This window comes from Alosa sapidissima, chromosome 3 (assembly GCF_018492685.1).
Source record: "Alosa sapidissima isolate fAloSap1 chromosome 3, fAloSap1.pri, whole genome shotgun sequence".
Lineage (NCBI taxonomy): Eukaryota > Metazoa > Chordata > Actinopteri > Clupeiformes > Clupeidae > Alosa > Alosa sapidissima.
Window position 1 is genome coordinate 26,769,256 of NC_055959.1, and position 20,202 is coordinate 26,789,457.

At 43.5% G+C, this 20,202-nt stretch overlaps 3 protein-coding genes across 11 annotated transcripts; 2 read left to right on the forward strand and 1 right to left on the reverse strand.

Annotated features, from left to right (window-relative positions):
* Positions 1-887: 887 nt before the first annotated feature.
* On the reverse strand, positions 888-16,876 carry rundc3aa (RUN domain containing 3Aa). 2 transcript variants are annotated; one of them, XM_042084886.1, is made up of 11 exons: positions 16,398-16,876; positions 5,703-5,830; positions 5,322-5,455; positions 4,740-4,825; positions 4,459-4,548; positions 4,255-4,335; positions 3,236-3,401; positions 2,721-2,878; positions 2,223-2,342; positions 1,720-1,826; positions 888-1,358 (listed from the first exon to the last, which is right to left on the reverse strand). In XM_042084886.1, exons 1-11 carry the CDS (start codon positions 16,502-16,504, stop codon positions 1,216-1,218), a joined length of 1,320 nt encoding a protein of 439 aa, XP_041940820.1. In that variant the 5' UTR covers positions 16,505-16,876; the 3' UTR covers positions 888-1,215. The 2 variants fall into 2 exon arrangements, with proteins under 2 accessions (XP_041940820.1, XP_041940821.1); XM_042084887.1 differs by having other exon boundaries at positions 5,715-5,830; positions 16,398-16,875.
* zwi (zwilling) lies at positions 6,935-14,618 on the forward strand. 8 transcript variants are annotated; one of them, XR_006030588.1, is made up of 4 exons: positions 6,935-7,265; positions 9,451-9,524; positions 11,020-11,087; positions 12,556-14,618. XR_006030588.1 is itself a non-coding variant. In XM_042084909.1 (3 exons), the coding sequence occupies exons 1-3, from the start codon at positions 6,981-6,983 to the stop codon at positions 12,623-12,625; spliced, it is 426 nt and encodes a 141-aa protein (XP_041940843.1). In that variant the 5' UTR covers positions 6,935-6,980; the 3' UTR covers positions 12,626-14,618. The 8 variants fall into 8 exon arrangements, 3 of the variants coding, with proteins under 3 accessions (XP_041940843.1, XP_041940841.1, XP_041940842.1); XR_006030590.1 differs by having other exon boundaries at positions 6,935-7,139; positions 11,017-11,087; XR_006030589.1 differs by having other exon boundaries at positions 6,935-7,139.
* A 235-nt stretch (positions 16,877-17,111) lies between the features above and the next one.
* Positions 17,112-20,198, forward strand: rnf113a (ring finger protein 113A). The gene is made up of 10 exons (XM_042084905.1): positions 17,112-17,274; positions 17,481-17,557; positions 17,663-17,761; positions 17,930-18,037; positions 18,188-18,297; positions 18,560-18,666; positions 18,782-18,871; positions 19,538-19,631; positions 19,776-19,882; positions 20,021-20,198. The coding sequence occupies exons 1-10, from the start codon at positions 17,172-17,174 to the stop codon at positions 20,086-20,088; spliced, it is 963 nt and encodes a 320-aa protein (XP_041940839.1). The 5' UTR covers positions 17,112-17,171; the 3' UTR covers positions 20,089-20,198.
* The last annotated feature ends 4 nt before the right edge of the window (positions 20,199-20,202 follow it).

The following is a 20,202-nucleotide window of genomic DNA, read 5'->3' on the forward strand; positions in this document are numbered from 1 at the left end:
GCGTGTCTAGTGGCATACTTCACACATGATTGGATAATGAAAACACTACTTTGGTGCTATTGGCTGCTACCAACATCTATCATTTATTAATGTTAGTAGCCGGTCCCAGTGTTAGAGCTGTAGCTCCGCCCACCTCGTTAAAACCATGGCATGAGTCCCATACAGGCTCATTATAAAGAACATAGACTGTATATATATAGATACAGTCTATGATAAAGAATTACAAGATGAGATCTAAAAAGTATTACAATTAGTGGCAAACATTTCTGATTTATGTAAAGGTTAAAATGCAAGTGTTGAAGAGCATTTTTGAATATGATCCACATTTTATACAGATCCAGGCCTAACACACCTAATAGATATACACAAATATCCAACCCAGGCTTAATATAGCCCATCATAAACATACAACTAGAATGACAGCTTTGTCCATAGTCTGTAAAGACTCAACACATAAACTGTATTGTATAGGTTTACTTGTTTTTCTTGAGAACTCCATGAAGATTGCAGAGACAAAACTTGTCCACAAGAGGTCAGACAACTTGCACTGTATGGGCTGAATAACATTGTCAGGAGGCTACACCAACCCAGTGGCCATCCGTAAACAAATTAAATAGTGGCAGATATTTGGTACTGTAGAATGACATAATTCTACTATAAAATAAACCCAGTGTGAACAGTAAAACCCCAACACAATGTTTATTAGAAGAGTTAGACGTTACAAATTAGAAGAGTTTAAAGGCCTGATTAAGTTGTTTCTGGGTGGTGTGCTTCTCTCATGCTGTTTTTATTTATTCATCGGTCAATGTAAAGTAATTAGCAGTTGGTCTCATTGCATTAAGCTGAGACAAGAAGTAGGGACCAAATAAACAGTGTAAATACCCTTATTCCTTTCAATCCAACATTTATTTTTTAATTTGACAGAACAAACAGTCAGAAACCCTGAAGAGAAACAATAATGTACAAGCATCTTTTTTATGTGTGAAAGTGTGATTCACTTTTTGTCTGAACTGAGGAACTGAGGGGTGGTTGGGAAGTTATCAGAGAGGGGAGAGGGGATGGGCAGAGTCTGGTAGCTTATAGGACCAGGAGGTGGTGGTGGTGGTGGTGGTGCAGATGAGAGAGACTGGCAGAACTTCAAGAGAGGTGGGAAGGGAAAGGAGTGGAAGGGGGAGAGGGGAGGGCAAATCCACTCATGCCCAGTCAGAGGACACTCTAGCTGGGGGAGACGGCAGGCGTTGGCTCCTTGCTGATGTTCACCAAGCACTCGCTGGACTTCAGGCTGGCCAAGGACTTACAGCTGGGCAAAGAGGCCAGGGAGCCACACAGGCCCAGCATGGAGGGCGTGTAATCTTTCCCTACAGATGAGAGCAAAAGGGATAATACGGGAGGAAAATAGTCAGGAAGAAAGAATATTATCAGAGAGGAGAGTAGAGAGGAGAAGAGTGCGAAGAATACAAGGGTTATTGTTTTTCTCTCCCACATCGCAGCCCGCATGCATGACGACACCCACACAACTGGTACAATTGGTGTATTATAGAAGAGGCAGGTCTCCATATGTATGTAAAATGCCACAGTGTAAATCTTTGCACATGACGGATGCTTGCTAATGTGGGTGTGAGCATGACTTTGAGAAGCTGTTGTTCTGGGTATATGTGATAAAGAGGGAAAGCAACAAAACTCTGTGTGTGTGTGTGTGAGAGAGAGAGAGCAGTTTACCCGTTGTACACCAGCCAGCATCTCCATTTTGTTTGCCATCTGTCTTCTGGGAATCAGAGTTTAGGCTCACCTCAGCCGAGAGGTGATCCAAACTGTCCAAACTCCTCCTGAGGAGAGAGAGAGAGAGAGAGAGAGAGAGAGAGAGAGAGAGAGAGAGAGAGAGAGAGAGAGAGAGAGAGAGAGAGAGAGAGAGAGAGAGAGAGAGAGAGAGAGAGAGAGAGAGAGAGAGAGAGAGAGAGAGAGAGAGAGAGAGAGAGAGAGAGAGAGAGAGAGAGAGATACTGTAAACCCACATCTTTAATTTATGTTGATGTTCAGTACATCCTGCTTTTCCAGAAACATTAGGTAGCAAATAGAGAACTTCACATAGTTCAGCACACTGTAACTCCCTGGGTTGTCCTGGCTTTATAAAGCACAGGTGTTTGGATATGGTCTAAAAGGGTTTCATGCAAAAGTTGACATTTAGAAGAAGAACCCATTAAAAACATAATGAAAATTCCTTACCGACGAAACAGCTTGACGTCTTTCTGGTTGTCAGAGGCTCGAACGGAAGGCCATTGGTTGACTAGGGGGATGGAAAGGTTTTTGGCCAAATGGGAGGAGTCACAGGGAATAAGGGCAGAACTGCACAAAGGAGACAAAGACAGGAAATGTAGACTTCTCTCTCCCTCTCACTCTCTCTTTCTGTCTCCCTGTGCTCATGCCAACTGCCACCTTCCATGATGACTATGAATGCAACTATGAGTATTACTGATAGATGGTGAGGATTTGACTGACGACTTATGTAAATGTGTATTTATCACTGCGTGTGTTTACAAGAGTTTCCACCAAGTCATCCATGTGAAGTCTGAAAATAAAATACCAATGTACAGCACATGTTCAACTTCTTCACTACATAGTGGACTGTGTGCATGTGTCGTGTGTGTACAGTATGTGTGTGTGTTTGTGTGGTGTGTGTACAGTATGTGTGTGTGTTTGTGTGGTGTGTGCATGTATCCTCACAGCTGTGCCTGGAGCTCCAGTATAATGGACTCCAGCTCCTTCTTCTCCTGCTGGCTCTGTGTCTCCAGCTCGTGCAGTCGGGAGCTTAGCTTCTTGTTCTCCGTCTCCACATTCTTCAGCTGGGACTCACGCAGACGCACCAGCTCCTCCAGGTAACCCTGGACCACACACACACACACACACACACACACACACCAGAGGAGGAGAGGAGAGGCCTCAGCTAGAGACAAAATGAATGAGATGAGCAACATGAAAGACAGACACACAAGACAGACACCATTCAAGCTCCAGTACAAACATAACCATACTATGAGAATAAGTTGGAGAAAACCACAGGAGCCTTCTGATCATCTCTGAATGATCCTGTTCTGTAGCCATTTTGGGGTACGTTGGTAAACCAGGACTTGTATGAGGTTCACCTCAGTGGCAAACAACAACTCAGCCAGAGCACACATTCAGACTTGAATACAGAGAAGCAAGGTATTGGCTGTTTTAGTGCATGGCTTCCAGCCTACCTTCTGTGCATACACGATCTTGAAGCGCTGCTCCATCTTGCGGCACTTGTTGCTCCAGCTCTCTTCGTCGGTGACCAGTGGGATGTAGGGGTGCTCGGAGACACTCTCCTCACTGGCGCTGCTGTCCACGCTGCGCCGGTCCTCCTCGTCGCTTAGGTAGTCATAGCTGACGGGGGTCACCATTGGATCAAAAGCAAAGGTCATGCATGAAATCAGCATTAGATTCTCATAGATGTAAAGGAACGAGGACTTATAAGCTGGTGGGGGTCTGTATGATCTTCCTTGAATCCCTGTACTTGTACCGTGTCAATTCAATGAATGCATACTGTATATGTCTTGCATGTCAAGCATAGGCACAGGGAAGCATTGGGATTTCAGCGGGTACATAATATTGTGGAGTTCTATGTCTATTAATCATTTTGGAAGGTCTTACTGAAAATGATTAATATACAACCAAAGGACCCAACTGTTCAGAGGAGCCTACTTCATTGTTAATGATTCCTGGTAACAGCATTTCCTAACTGCCAATAGACTAGCCAGTAGCAAAGTAAGTAAACGCTTAATAAGGAAAGGTAATACACCCAATAGTTTACATGGACATGCATGACTGCCGTGTAAATGTGTGAGCCTCCTCACAGTTGATGGATTAAGATCTGGCTCTTGTTGTCATGGAATTGTTTTTTATTCAACCCTTAACTGTAGGACAGAAGACATCGCATGTCATGCATGGAGACAGACAGTCGTCATAGTAGCTTTGTCGTAATAGTCTCTTCTCACACAGTATCTCACACGTGCAAACAGAGGAGTGAAAAATAGACTTCTTATCCACTCTAGAATGGAAAATACATTAAAATACATACATTAATATGCTACAGCGTAGACTCAGGCATAGTAAGCTGCATGTTATTTTTGACACAAAATACTCCAATGCTTTTCAAACGGATGTCATGTTGAATGGTTCAGAATGGAGGAAATGGTGGTACTTGGAGAGTTGGATGTTACAGTAGTGGTGTACTGACCTCTGAGTAAACTTCAGGTAAGGTGTGTAGTCTATGACAGCGGGAGTCTTGCCATCCAACACCTCCCCCTTCAGGCAGAAACTGAACAACAACATTAGGGCAAATGAAGGAAAAAGATTGATTGATTGCCTGATTGATGGATAAAAAGAAATACATTTTAAGATCTTCTGATAAGTGTGGCGTATTGGCTTCTTGTGAGCTCACCTGAAGTCGATTGCACTGAGTCCGATGAGCATTCCAGTAAGAACAGTGGCCTCCTCCCTCAACATGATGGCACTGTCCTCATAAAACCGCCTACATCACGCGTGTGTGTTACAGCCAGGGGACAAGGTTAGAAGAGAAAGAAAAGAGCAACCCTGAAAATGTCTCCTATATTTTAATATGTTGTATTTTGGCTATGTATATTTCTGGCAGAAGTAAAACTCAATGGATGTAATTAATTAACCAACACAGGTCATGCAGTTATGAGCATTGGTAGTCTTCACCTGGTAGTGCGGTTGTCTCTGAGAGCTGTGGCCACGTACTCAGCAAGACGCTTCTCCATCAGAGCAACACGTATCCACGCTCGACCCTGTTGCCCACAGTGACAGTAAGAGATGGAAAGGCCATGTATGCGGACCTGGGATTTCCAGGCACTGTCTGACTATCTGTTCATTTGCTGACTGTTACCTCCACATTTACAGTATAGTATTAGGGCTGCACGATTTGGGGAAAATATGTCATTGTGATTTTTCTGACAGATATTGCAATTGCGATTTGCGATATGATTTTTGAATGTCAGTGAATTGAAATGATTGAAATGAAATGAAATGATTATAAAAGTCAGAAATGTGGCAAAATTCACTATGCACGATTATTTGTAACTTTTGCAATTAGGTAATTGCGTTGGTTCTTATTGTGATTATGACTGCGATTTGGAAAATTGTGCAGTCCTGTCATATTATTATACCTCTGGATAGCAGCCTTTACAATATAAATAGGAGTCCCAAAATAGTATAGCAATTGTACACACACACACACACACACACACACACACAAACAAACACACACACGATCTGCTTGCTTGCCTTAGCTCGTGAAGTGCTGATGTTCTCGATGTTCTCGATGCTGCTGATGCAGTTGTTCTGCACCTTACTGCACGCCAGCCGGATGTAGTCCCAAAAACTCCGCTGGCCATCAGAACTGAACCAGCTGCCTGGACCTGCTCCAGGGACAAATGCAATGGAGTACATCTGCCGACGAGCCAGTAATCACATGCTCCTTTATGCAAACACACTGCACAGCATATCTGTGCGCTCCTTTGAGCTAGTCCTCTGATACATTTCTTTCCATAGTTATTGACACCAGGTTTGAAAATCATATTCTGCAGGACACCATGAGAAATGTCTAAGTTGTCTGGTAAATAAAAGTGGGTTTGTTTGTGTTGGTGCAAACAGCAGTGTCATTACCTGCTACATTACCTTTGAATCGGTGGCTGAGGATGTGCTCCAAGATCGCAGCAAAGTTGACAAACTCTTCGCACGAGTCATCGATGGGCTCCGCCGTGTACTTCTCAAGGAGCGTCTTCACTGAAAACCTGTAGATGAGTGTGAGAGAACGAGAGAGCGACAGAGTGTGAGGCAGATGGACCAAAGCCAGAGACCTATATACATAGTAGGCCAAAGGTCAGTACGAGCTAACCAAAAGGACAAAAACTAGGTGGACATGGATGTGTTGGTGGGTGAAAGAGAGCCTGTGTACAGTGAAAGCTAGAGGTGAGGGCTGTTTCATCACTGGAGCCTAAGGAGAACTTGGTGGCTTTTGCAGCAGTTCAGGCCTCACCCACCACAGAACAGGCATTTTTGGGAGCGATGCCACCAAGCGTGGCTGAGGTCATCCCCAATTGTCTTGTGTGCAGCACAATGCTCCCTTCACAATGCCCCCTGGCAGAATTACCAGGGCTGCAGCAACAATCAGTGCCCTTGTGCCCCAACCAATGGGCTGATGACACTGTCGGCGTGGAGACCTTTGTCTGAGTTGCTGGGTTCCAAGTCCCCTGGTCTTGCTTTTAAAAGAACACTGCCATGATCAGAGAATGACAGAATCTCTCTCTCTCTCCCTTTTCTGTCCATCACACACACACACACACGCACCACACTCACACTTTCAACCCACCCCTTTCTACGTGTGGTGGCCTGATCTATTTAGGGCTGTTCCCACTGCTTAGAAGCGTTTCGTCAGTCACCTCCCCACCTAGCACTGTGACCTGACCTCGGCACGGAGCAGGAGGCACGCGACAGGCGCGGCATGCCGAGCCACGAGCCTCCTCCTCGATAGCCGAAAAGGAATCCGCTGGGACAGCAGAATTTGCTTTTTTTTTCCCCCTCGTGGGCGAAAGTGGCTTTCTACTTCCTCCACTTCCTCTCAGGCTGTCCTCCATGGGCAATACAAGCATCACTGAGGGGAAGACGGCCCTGTCGGTGGGCCGCACGTCTATAGCCAGGGGCAAGACCACCGTCTCCATGGGCGGCTCATCCATATCGCGTGGCGTCACCACCACCTCTATGGGTGAGTCCACCATCAAACGGGACAAGACCACCATCTCGATGGGCAGAGCAAGCTTCAGCAGAGGCACAACCACCACGTCCTTCCGAAAGGCACTAATGCCAAAGCGAAGGACCACTTAGAATTTTACAAAAAAGGAAACGCAGACACAGACATAAGGGCAAACAGGACGACAAGGGGCAATGAAAACACCGACTGACGAACAGGAGCCGGACACTCCCAAGGGGAAGGCATCTCTCTTGATGAGGAAGACCTCGTTCACTCGAGGCAAGACCTCCATATTGAAAACCAGGAAGACCATCTCTTGGGGAACGACGTCCGTCTCCAGGAGCAAGACCAAGGTTAGCAGGGGGGAGACGGGGCTGGCTGTGGGCACGACCACGCTCAGCCACGGTGACACCACGAGCTCCCTTAGCAAGGCCACCATATCCAAGGGAGAGAAGTCGGTGACTGTGGTCAAAACCTCGGTAAAAAGGGGCAGGGAGTCTCAATGGAACATTTATTGGAATTTTAACCTGTGACTGCTTCAGACATGCACACAAGCACTCACTCACACAAACACACACACACACACACACAAATACTTAGACTGGAGGATGTAGATACTTTCATCATTTCAGTTGAACTCTACATCACACAATTGGTATGTACGATGAGCTAAATGCTAAACCAAGCTAACCAACTTAACCAAGACCTTGCAGAAAACGTCAAATATGACAAGCATGTTATCCTGTTGCGACATGTAGGATTATGACAGACCAATCTCCTATCAAAGAGAGAAATCGTCTGAGGAACGCATGATGTTTAGGAACCTCCCTTTGAATAATATCCTAATGTGAAGGCGATGTAATGTGTATGGAATGGGACAGGCTGTTAGTGTGTGCTGGGTGAGGGCGTGAATGAAGCAGCTGGTTTTACAACAGCTGACGTTAACTCTCTCACAACAAGAGAGTGTCAGTGTTGAGTAGGATGTAAAACTGGTTGGTACTCAGTGCTATACTCAAGTACCCTTGAATTCAGTGGTTTCAGTAGGTTTTCTTGTGCCTCATTCGCATATTGTCAAAGTTAAGTTGTAAGTCATGCATCAATTAACATATTTACATGTCAAGGGCAAAACGGCTGTTAAAACGAACCCACCACTTAAAGATTGTTAGTACATTACAAGGATACACCAATTGCAGATTTAAGTAAACTTATTTTGCATTTTTTGATTGACTTAACTTGGCTATGAAATAGTAGAGGGAAAACATTGAAAAGCACCATTGTTACATTTCATGTATAAGAAGGAAACTCCTTAGAAATTATTCTGTATAGAGATTGATGGTGAGAGAAGTTAAATTGAAATAGATTTAAAGAAATGTTTTGAAACAATGATTAAACATGACATCATGAAACAAATGTGTCATGGAAGCACCAAACACCACACATTGCTGCCTGTGTGTATGCTCTTCCAGATTGGTCCATCGTATGGCAACTGATGATACTAGTAAGATGCTCCACTAGACGATGTAAGACTTTGAGCTCTGAACTGAGGACAAATATATAATCCTTTAGTCACTTTGTTCTATAGATGAGTACAGTATAGCTCCAAAGACTGCCTCTTCCCCAGCAGAGAGCAGTTCTGCAGGGTACAATGCTACAGGATCTAGTGATGTCACCACCGATTGTCCACTGTACAACAATGTGGCCCTCACTGTGTTCTTCGGTGGCATCCCAGCATTGGGGACAATGAGGTCCACTGTCCCATCGGCCCCCAGCTTCAGGCCGCGGCCTCCTACGGCAGCCTCTGTCCATTCAGGGTGCTCAGAGGTGGTATGTGGCCTAGCCGATCCCACGTCCGACTGCTCAACAAGAGCATTATGCTGCCGGTGGGCTGCGCTGTCAACGTTTAGCATTCTGGTCCTAGTGCGGACACTTGCATCTGCTCTCCCCCTCTCTCTCTCTCTCTTTCTTTCTTTCTTCATCACACCCAGAAGAAGGCACACTGCGCGGGTGTGCTGCTGCCACTCGGGCATGCGATGAGCCGCAACATTCGCTGAAGTTCCCCTGCCCTGGAATTCCCCCGACTCCCCTTCCCAAAAAAAAAAAAAAAAGAACGGTAAAAGAGAAGAAAAAAAATAGGAAAAACAAAACTTGATCTTCCAGGCTGGCTCGGGGGCCCCTAACAGCCTGAAGTTCCATGGGGAACACCAGCATTACTGAGGGCCGGACGGCCCTCAACCTGGGTACCACCTCTATCAAACGGGACAAGACCAAGATCCAGATGGGCAGCTCGTCCATCAGCCGGGGGAAGAGCACCACGTCGCTGGGCACCTCCACCATCACCAGCGGCAAGACCAAGATCTCCATGGGAAGTGCCTTCTTCAGCCGAGGAACCAAGACCACATCTTTCCGAAAGGCATTCTTGCCCAAACGGAAAACCCTCTAACCACCAAGGGGGAACCTCAATAGTGGTGGGGTGGGGTGGGAATGGGATGGGGATGGTTGAGGGTGCAGGGGGTAACCTATACTGGTGTGACGGTTAAATAATATGAAAAAAATTAAGCCAAGGGGAAACAAAGATTTGACACCTTCAGTGGGAACTGCCGCTACGGATTGTCTACTTTCATCTTCAGATGAACATGATTCTCTTTTTGCCCTTTCTTACCCAAGGATTGAATTGTCAAAGACCAGGATTGTTCTCTCTTTTCAAATTATGATTCTACTGGATTTTACAAAGAGAACAGGTTAGTATCTTTGTATTCTTTGCAAATTTGCTTCCAGTTCCAGCCATTTGATGGAGTTCAGCATTGTTTTTTTTGTTGGTCATGATTCCTTGTTTTAAAGTGCATGTGTGCACCTAGTGTCTAGGAAAGATAGGGTTGTAGGCTATATAGGGTTGCAAAGTGCTTTCTGAGATGCTTACTTTGCTTTGCTCATTTTCTTTGTCTGATATCATTATGGATCATTTGAACTGACTCGTCAGCACATGAATCATTCATTTAGCTTGGGACAGTATCACAGCAGCAGTCTAGGATTGTAGTATTGAGTTTGGGTGTGGGCTGTATGTCCCACAATGGCTACACTCAAATGAAGTATTTGGGCTTTTCTTGTTGGATAGGATGAGATCCCATTGAGAATCAGCCCTCATGCTTGAATTTTCTTGAATTTCCCCTGGGGATCAATAAAGTATCTATCTATCTATCTATCTATCTATCTATCTATCTATCTATCTATCTATCTATCTGCTCTCATGAGACCACAAAGAAACATGTTGTCCCTAGTTGTTATGCCCTCATCATGACAATCCTGCCTTTTAAGATCCTGGCCCAACTGATAGATGGGTATGTCATACTACAGAATGGCAGTCCACTGTGTCAAAATGACCAATTGTGTGTCTTGAGGATGCGGCCATAGTCATTGATGTTGATCTGCAATCTGGAAGTGCTTATCTAAAATGAATGTCCTACTACAGTAACACAGAATGAAATACAGTGTCTAGCCTGGTGAATAAGCAAAGGATGAGGTTTGGTCATCTGTGTGGACCTAAAATAATATGAGTGGCTTTCTTTACATGAGTCTCAATCATGGTTGGATTAATATGAGGGACCGACTTCTGAGTTGGTTGTGGTCACACAATGGAGATTAATTTTGCAGGGGAGTCTGGTGAAAATGAGGGATTATCAGATGTTTAAAGGAAATTGTTGATGTATTTCATGGGGGTGAGACAAGAGGGCGGGTGTCGAATAGCTGGCATGCCTGAGATGCAAATAGGCCCAGCGGCCTCAGCAAGATGCTCTTGGTACGATTTGTCACTGAAAAACAAATGTGCAGCCATGTAACAAACGTCTTTTGTGCCCCCCAACTCGCCCACTCTGGTCCTCTGCCAGCGCTGAGTGGTACTGTGTGTTAAAATGCAACTCTGTACAGTCTGTCGTTAGACCACTCTCACTGTTGTGCGAGTTTGATTTATATATATGTGTGGGTGAATTGGTGGGCATCTGGGTTGATGTCTGTGTGTGTAGATTCCATGTGGGGTTTTGTTAATAATCTTTATTATATATATATATATATATATATATACACCCTATGAGATTCTCCATATCTATTTTTGGTCAGTCTACACTCCTTGCTTCTGACACATCTTAATTCTTCTCTCTTTTTCTTTCTCTTCTGTGCTCTCCTCTTTCTCCATTCCATTCCTTTCATCTCATCTCTCTCCTCCTCCCCTTCTCTCAGCAGGATGTGCAGGACCATCTGACTGTGGGGCTCGGCGTTTGGGCCCCGGCCTCTCCTGCTGCTCTGTGCTGGTGGGTGTCTGTCAGAGAGGCAGGGAGACGTGTGGGTGGGCTTCCCTCTACAGGACAGATGGTCCCCTTGGCAACAAAGGGAGCTATCTGTCCGTAAAAGCTTTTGAAGTGCAGTTGTCTCCATGGGAAAATTCATACTCAGAAGATGTCAGACAAACTCCAACAATAATTACTATGAGTCTGTGTTTTGTTTTATGTAAACTGGCTGACTCCCTCCCTTCCCCAAATCAATGAGAACTGCATCTGCACCCCGAATAAACATGGACCCCACTGTTCCTGCCATGTTCTATATAGCAATGTTGTATGATGCCTGCACACATAACCCCATCACTTGATACTTGAGGTCCACACCCAAATGATACAGGCTTCTTTTGTCTTTGGCCTGTGCAGACCTAGGCCTATATAATTTCTTGGACTGAAAGTGTATAGGAGGCAGGTTTAAAATGAGGCGGTACAATGCATGTGTATATGAGGGTAGGAGCTTGGGAAATGGGTGAGAGAGATTTCAGAAATCAGTTAGAGCTCAAAGACAGTGTGATGGAAGGAGAAAGCTGTTTCAGGAAGTTTTATGGCAAGGGAGATGCGAGGGATTCTGAAAGAAGACTAAAAAAAGAATTGAAAAATTATGAAGATTAAGTCAGTGAGTCATTAGTGGTATAGACTAGAGAGTAATGTACTGGTGAGCTAACATTAAACCATGTTCATTCACAGATCTAAGCTGTTGTACTGGCCTTATTACCATAATAATTCTTAACCTATGCTAAACAAAGAGCAGAGGTTAAACTTGCTAAGCATACAACAATGCATGACATTTGGGCTGTTTGGCCACATTGATTTCGCTCTTTTCACTGTAAGTGCTTACAAGGGTGCTGGTTGAGTAGCTTTTTATACCTCACTTACAATGGACAATAGGACAGCCTCTTAAGAGTGGATGAAAGAAGTTTTTATGTGGTAATGGTGAAGCGAGACAGACATAGCAAAGGACAGAGAGGGTAAACAACAGGCGATGAAAGGCAGAGAAAGGCAAAAGATAAAAATGAAGAATGAAAAGAAGGTACTGCCACACTCTGGGTTCTCCCTTTCTGCTGTAGATTGAACTCAAAGAGAATCCACTGTTCACTGACCATGCTATCTTTGAGCGTGTCACTTGGAACCCACAGTCCTTAAGATGTTGCTGTAGATGAGCAATGTACCAAAGCTCCTCCATACATCGCCATGTTAAGAAATATTCCTACTGTTCCTTGACTGAACTTAATAAATAGTTATAAACCTTCACCTGGCTTCTGTTTTGAGAGAATAATACCCATTTGAAAATAAGCTAAGTTAATAATCAATCAAGTATTACTTCTTGATGAAAATAATAAAAAATAATTATATATAAAAAAAAGAAAATAAGCTGTTGTGTGAAAAAGGCAGGGTTACATACGTCCCTCCAGGAAAAACTAACTTTCCCATTTATGTTTCTCAGGTTCTCCATGCCAGCGTCTGCTGTGATCACTTGGAGGTTGCAACACCATAGGCTATTGGTTTCTCTATAACAGCCATTCTCTTTATTTCAAGGTTCCCAACCATTAGAAATGGACCTAAACTGATGTGATTGAATAGAACGAAATTATTATATTAAGCGGTCAAAAAAATTTTTGATCCAAAATCACAAGCCAATTTGCAACATTTTTAAGGAAACACACAAGATCAATAAAAGCAGGCATCAGGGGACAACAAATGATCTGTCTGTAGCTGAAAACCAGGATACATTTAGATCTGGAGGACATTACCCCTGGAAGACTTTCCCTTGGCCTAGAATGAGAAGACACACAAGGACATTTCAAGTTGGACTTACAAACAGAAATCTCCCTACAGGTGCAATTCTGGTTTCTGAGATCTGACTTTTAATGGTCACGGCTACACTCTGGCCTACTGTAAATCCACTCAGATAGATCCCACTCATGATAAGAGAGAGAACAAACCCTGTTACCCTACACTCATACCAAATGACACGGGACCCAAACATCCTTCTAAAACAATGATGAAGTGATTTATGGTATCCCTACTATGCCAAGGGGATACGCCACAATATCTAAAGGCGATGCCATAGTCTCCCTGTTCATCTTTTACTTTGATGTCCACTTCACCCTAATGTTACATTTGTGATTGGATTTAATAATACAATGTATGTTCAAAGTAGAGTTAGCTTCACAAATGACAGCATATATAGGCTTCATTAACAGTACATGTGGATTTTGATTAATTTATTCCATGTATTAGATTCATTTCTTTGGTTTGGTTCTGGGAAGGGGCAGGGGGACGTTTGCTATTAGATAGCTTCCTCGTAAAAATAACCACTTCAGTCAGTCATAACCTAGTGTGAGAAATGAAGATCTCCACCCTGTCAAAGTCTGTCAGCCTCAATGCATTCACACACACATGCACACTAAACACACACACACACACACACACACACACACGCACACAAACGCACAGACACACAGACACACACACACACACACACACACAACTCAGCAGTCAATTTGCTGGAATCCCTGGATACAGGCCGTCCTGCTTCACAGATCATTGTGCATTAGTGTGCAATCATCTCCACCAAACTACACCAGCCCAGCCCAACTCAGCCCAGCTCAGAGCCCTGAGCAGCAGCCACACCACTGGGCTGGAGACCCAGAGTTCCTGGGAGTATGAAGGCTATTGGATCATGAGGGTTCACTCATATTAGGTTCCATCAGCCTAATCTGTCTGGCAGTCTGCCAGTAGGACACAGATATGGTGGGAGGCTCAAGAGACAACAAGGCAGTGTACTCACATTTCAAGATCTATATGGAAAAGTCCAGTTTCCACTGCCTATCTGCTCTGTCTGTTACACTGACCATACTGTTGGACAGTATGTCCAGTTGAAAAGGGATAGGAAAGAGGTGTCTTCTCTTACTCAGATCTGGGTGCCATTTTGGAGCGGAGGATTCTAACTGACAGTGAGGGGAAAGGAGCGATGCAATTCCTTGACATCTTGTGGAAAACCTCTTGTTGAAAACCTCTCGTCATTCTATAGCTTAAAGTAGTTAAATGTTGCTTGAACACCCCAACAACTAAATAAGTGTTGGTCCTTGCCATTAAATAATTTGGTAGTTACCTGGAGGGTGTATGACCTCTTCAGGGCAGTAATAACAAGTGAAGTTTGAACTTTTATTTTGAAGTATTTTGTCTGGTGTTTTTGTCTCGTCATTTAGAGTTTGTGTCAATTAAGGGTGGTCTTGGCACAGCTGCATTAAGGAAAGAAGAAAATAGAAAAAAGATCTAAAAGATCTAGCTCACTTTGAACAAGAAGGTCTTTGTCTACAGTCCTAATCCTCGTCGAGGTCTTAAGTCCATGTTTGAAATTCTTTCCTTTTGTTTTCTCATCTGACGCATGTTATATGTGATACTGTGTTTAACCCGATCAGTGTTTTTAAGTGGCAGCACCTCAGAGGGTGAGGTCTGACCATGGTGCAGTATGTGTAATAAACATTGCTGATTCTGTCTCAAGCAGACTCCAGCTGTATTCTTATGACATACATTTAAAAGTTTTCCCTCAGACTCCAAAGAGAGGCCTTGGATGTTTAAAAACATGAAATGTGTGTGTGTGTGTGTGAGGGTGTTGGGTGGTGTTGTTGCTGCTGAAGTCACACCTGTCCATCTTCTGCCTATGAACAATCATGTCCTTCAGGACATCACTGACATTCCTAACAATGTGACAATGGGTTTGCTATGTCTGGACAGACCCGTGTCTGAGTGACAGGTCCTCTGTCCATTGACAGAGCTCATACACCAGGGGCCACGCCCAGAGCTATGTTCTCCCCTGGGTGGCTGAGTGTGGTCAGAACTATATGGCTCTGTCCTGACTCCTAAATATCTGATTTAACCACATCACACCACTGACTTCACACTCCTCTCAAGAATAATGCAGTGGCTCTCAGATAATGCCGAAGCTATCCTATCGGAGCAGGTTAGGAAGAACACACACACACCCACTACCACCTGTCTAGGATGTAATACATTCACAGTAGGCCTACATAGCCTACTACAAATGGAGATAGTGCTTTAAAGGATTCTATGCTTTTCATGTGATCCCTAAACAAGAAGAAAACAGCTGCTACAAACAACCATGGGTCAACTGAGAGTCTGAGAATATTTGACTGTCTTCAATCTGAAGCTATTATAGGATATGGATCAATTTGATGGAAAATGGCTAAATGTAAAAAACGTAAAATCCAGTGTTATTGTCATGTGATGCTTTGCTTGTGCACTGGAGTTATCATCAATAAAGTCCCCATAACAACAGGATACAGCACTGCAGAAGTTTCAACATGGTTTCAACATCGGTAGGACATTTGGATAACAACAAAATCAGACATAACTTTCCCTTATTTCTCCTGCCCAAACAGTGGCCACAGTTGACTGATTGCAGTGTCTGAACTGGCAAGATCCCAGGACCTGCGAGCTCAGCTAGGCATTTTGAATCACAGGACACTGGACGGGCGTGATGGCGCAATCGCTCAAGCTGGGTGGCTGCAGCAAATACGTTTCTGAAGGCTAATTGAGCAAATATCTTAGAAAAGTTCTCTTAATAAAATGAAAGGTTTGTCTTGATGTTCCAGCCTACTCTGTCTTTGGGCCATATAGCCTAGGCTACGTTCACCGCACCACACAGCTACTGCCCAAGGGCTTTGCCCAGTCATTTGCAACATTTTCCATCATGTTTGTAGCCTCAACGCATGTCCTCGCAGTTTTGGTTGGACAATATCTAGCCCGTGCCGCATTGCCTATGCAAAAGGCGGCGAATAGGTCATTCAATTATCCTAAACGAGAGATGCACCTGAAGATAGCCTTAATGTCTATGTATTATACCCTAGCCTTGGCTATTAAAGTTGCCCAGTCGATACATCCCAAATAGCCTACCCAAAATCAGAAAATGAAAAGACATGTCAACACTGCAGTGTTCGTAGTCTGTTGTATAGCCTATTTAATGTGCAATTATATAGCCTAGCCTACTGAATGTTTACATAGCCTTCTGACTGGCCCAACGTTAACATCATCGGTCAAACCAGTATGATGCCGACCGCAGCCTTCCCGCATTTCCTAGAAGAAACGTCTAGGCTACTGTCATCTCTTCTCATTAAAAATGAAAACAGCGAAACCAGATAAATAGTGCAATTTCAGAGCACAGAATAAGCAACGATTTAAAATGTGCATTTCATGGTGACGTAGCCCGGCAGCTACACAGCAAATGAAAGAGCTGCATCACCGAACACAGACTTGGACTACCTGCAAACGGTGATGAGGTTCTTGCGTTCCACGCCAACGTTTCGAGAAGATGCCTTTTTCGATGTCAGACCCATAGCCATCGCGGTCTGGATGCAGCCACGCTCCATTTGGCTGCTCGAAGCCTTTCGGTAGACCTGTACCACCCTCTCTTTCTTGCCATACAAATGCACCGGGGTCACGGTTCCTCACGCTTCATCAATGATCTTTGCGATGGGGAGCGACGTCTTACGAGCGCGGTTTGTCAACTACTCTCCAAGACCACAGACCCCGAAATAAAGGAGGTGAGATTGCGAATCTCGACCAGAAACAGAAAATAACAAGCAGGCCAATCTAAAATCTAGCGTGACAGTGTTTTATTTTCAAGGGTCCACTTTTTTTTAAGTTGGACACAAATCAATCTAAGGCCATCTTTCCCCAAAGAACATGCAACTCCATGGTTTTGAAATGGTTCTGGAAATATTTTTGTGGGGTAGGCTAATTAGCCTAAATTACCCAATGTAGCCTATATCATAATAGGCTCTAATTAAGTAATAGCCTATCCATGGCACCATCACAGAAAAGTACCGTCTGCAATGTTCTTTACTACCACGTGATGGCATCAGAGAAAAGGGATATTCTGAATTGTACAAGAAAGTAGGCCTAGAATGCTACAGAGAGACGGCTGTAACTCTGCCAACTCCAATGCATTGGAGGGCGCTGTAGCGTCATGTGATTTTCAAACAGGAACAGTCGCTCTCTTCTTGTAAATTTGTAATGTTTTGATGGTGAGTAAAGATGGCGGAATCTGGGGATTCAAAGCCCACCTGTACATTTTTGTTCAAAAAATCTAACAAGAAGTTTAGTGCTCGGAAGAGGAAAGCCAGTGGTAGCGACAAAGGTAAGTGAGCGTGAGCGTGTCACCTTCATCTACGAAAGAGTATCATAACGCACGGATTATCTTGGGGAAGCTACCGTAGCTAGCTAGGCTAGCTAGTTTGGGTTTAACAATAGCAGAGATAACAGATTTGAACGACAGTTAGCTGAAACGCAACATTGCAGCAACGTTATTATTAATGCTGTGTGGATCTGTGTTATCTACTTAAGATGGAAGTAGTGACGAGGAGAAGAGCACTGTTGTCCGCAGGCTGAAGAAGACGACGGGGAACCCAATGATTCAGAAGGTGGGTGACATCGAGGCCAATCCTGCTGTGGTCCTCGGCCAAAAATGTTTTTGATATTCAGGTTGTTTTACAGGCAGTGTGAACTGACATGTTTTAATCGTTTAGACTAAGAAAGTAGAGAAGGAGGTTGTTTCATCAAGTGAAAGTGATGCTAACCATGAAGAAGAGAAAGTGACCGTGTCATACAAATCTACACGCTCTGCGGTAAGTTGCTTGGCTAAGAAATGATAACGTTATCTAAATTGTGATGATGGACGTATTGTGTTGCATTACATATACATATCTTTCGACTGATGTGTGCATTTGCGGATTTTGTCTTGGGTAAGTGATGAATCATTCGGGTTAATATTTTCCCCTTTTCACATTCACTAGAAACCAGAGGGCCCTGACGATATGGGTGCTACTGCTACCTATCAGCTGGACACAGAGAGGGATAAAGATGCGCAGGCTATCTTTGAGCGCAGCCAGCAACTTCAGGAGGTCAGTGCATCCCTGGTTGTATTTGCTGAAGGAAGAGTTATACCTTTATACCAGTGTATGAAGTGCATGTTGCAAATTGTGTAGCTCACTGTGCATAGGGCGCACGTATCCCCTGCTGTTAATACTCCTTTCACTCATTCCTGTATTAAGGAGCTGGCTGGCAAAGACGATGACAAGGTGTATCGTGGGATCAACAACTACCACAAGTACATTAAGCCCAAGGACTCCACTATGGGAAATGCGTCTTCAGGAATGGTCAGGTAGATGTATATACCGGTTACAAAGTTGCATGTCAGAGTAGTCTAAACAGCACCCACATTTCTATTTGTAAATATGAGTATATCAATAATTCTTTGAATAACTTAACAGTGTATACACACTATTTCACAATTACTTCATATATGGCACAGAAGACCCAGAACTGTGCCACAGAAGCAACTAAATTTGATGTAATATATAAAAGTCAGGTCGCTCTTCCGGGTGTCTATCAGTCACTCTCCATACTGCTTTCCCTTGCTTCAGAAAAGGTCCCATTAGGGCCCCAGAGCACCTCAGGGCTACAGTGAGGTGGGACTACCAGCCAGACATTTGCAAAGACTACAAAGAAACAGGCTTTTGTGGTTTTGGAGGTGAGTGTCATACTGAGAACTAGGTGACATGCTGGATATTTGAGAACGGCTTTGTTATATTTCTAACGTTGGTGAGGGTAGTGATTTAAAATTTTGTTTGGGGTTTTCTTCTCAGACAGCTGTAAGTTCTTGCATGACCGTTCAGACTACAAACATGGCTGGCAGATAGAACGGGAATTGGATGAAGGCAGATATGGTGCAAACGGTGAGTAAAGTTATTGTTATCACTTTTCAAAAAAGCAATATGGAATTTAACCACTATCAGACAGTACTGCAGAAGATGTACCGTATTTTTTTTTCATAGTTTGGCTGGTCCTGCGACTCAGGTGCTATATATATATATATATATATATATATATATATATATATATATATATATATATATATATATATATATATATATATATAATTTTTTTTTTTTTTTTTTCCCCTCTTCATGACAAAAAATGTGTCTGGTGCGACTTATAGTCAGGAAAATACGGCAAGTGTTATCCATTAGCTGTTTTCCTCAAAAGCTGATTTTTGTTTTACTATTGGTACTGAAAGGTTCTGCCTGTAATTGTAGTAAAAAAATAAGTCAAACGTTTTTGTCAAACTCAACTGTTGTTTCTGAGAGTCCTGTAGCTTTGTGTTTCTTCACTGTGTGCACTCAATACACTGGGGTTTGTACACAGCCCCAGTTCTGTAAAAAATGAGAAGCAATGGCTCAGACTGAGCCATGAAGAATTTCAGAAAATCCAAATGTTATTTCAGGAACACAGAAAGCAGGGGTGTAGTTTGATTTGCTGTCAAGATCACCATCTTATCGCAAGAGTGGCATACTGCACCTTAACATCATTATATTTTAACTGTCTAATGTGTTCCCTTCTAGATGATGAGAACTATGAAATTAGCAGTGATGACGAAGACTTCCCCTTTAAGTGTTTCATCTGCAGAGAATCCTTCAAAAACCCAATTATAACAAAGTAAGGTTTATTCTTTATCACTTTTGAACTACTTAGGCAACTTCTCTTGCAGCTGAATTTCTGGGCAAAGGGTCATCCTAAACAGGAACTGTCTGGGTCCGTAACATCTTTAGTGCGCATAATGGCCAGTGTCTGTCCTTTCAGGTGTCGGCATTATTTCTGTGAGGCCTGCGCCCTTCAGCATTACCGTAAATCCAAGCGGTGTTACGTGTGCAATGTCCAGACCAATGGCGTCTTCAACCCAGCAAAAGGTCAGCATCAGTCATTGAAGCTCAAAGTTGGTCTCACAAGATAAAGATTTTGACTGGGCTGTAAAATCCATAAAATCGAAAGCTGCTTTGTACGTCGTCATGTACGAAAATTGATCAAAGGTTTTTCATTTCTCTTAGAACTGATGGCAAAGTTGGCAAAGCAACAAGCTGCCACTGACCAGCCACCATCTGAAGAGGAAGACTAGCATCATGTCCAGCATCCTTTTAATTATTTGTTGACTTTAATGTATGATATCTGTATTATTCTTGAAACAGTGCAAACCTTTGGAATAAAAAGTTTTTTTTTTTTTTTTTACATT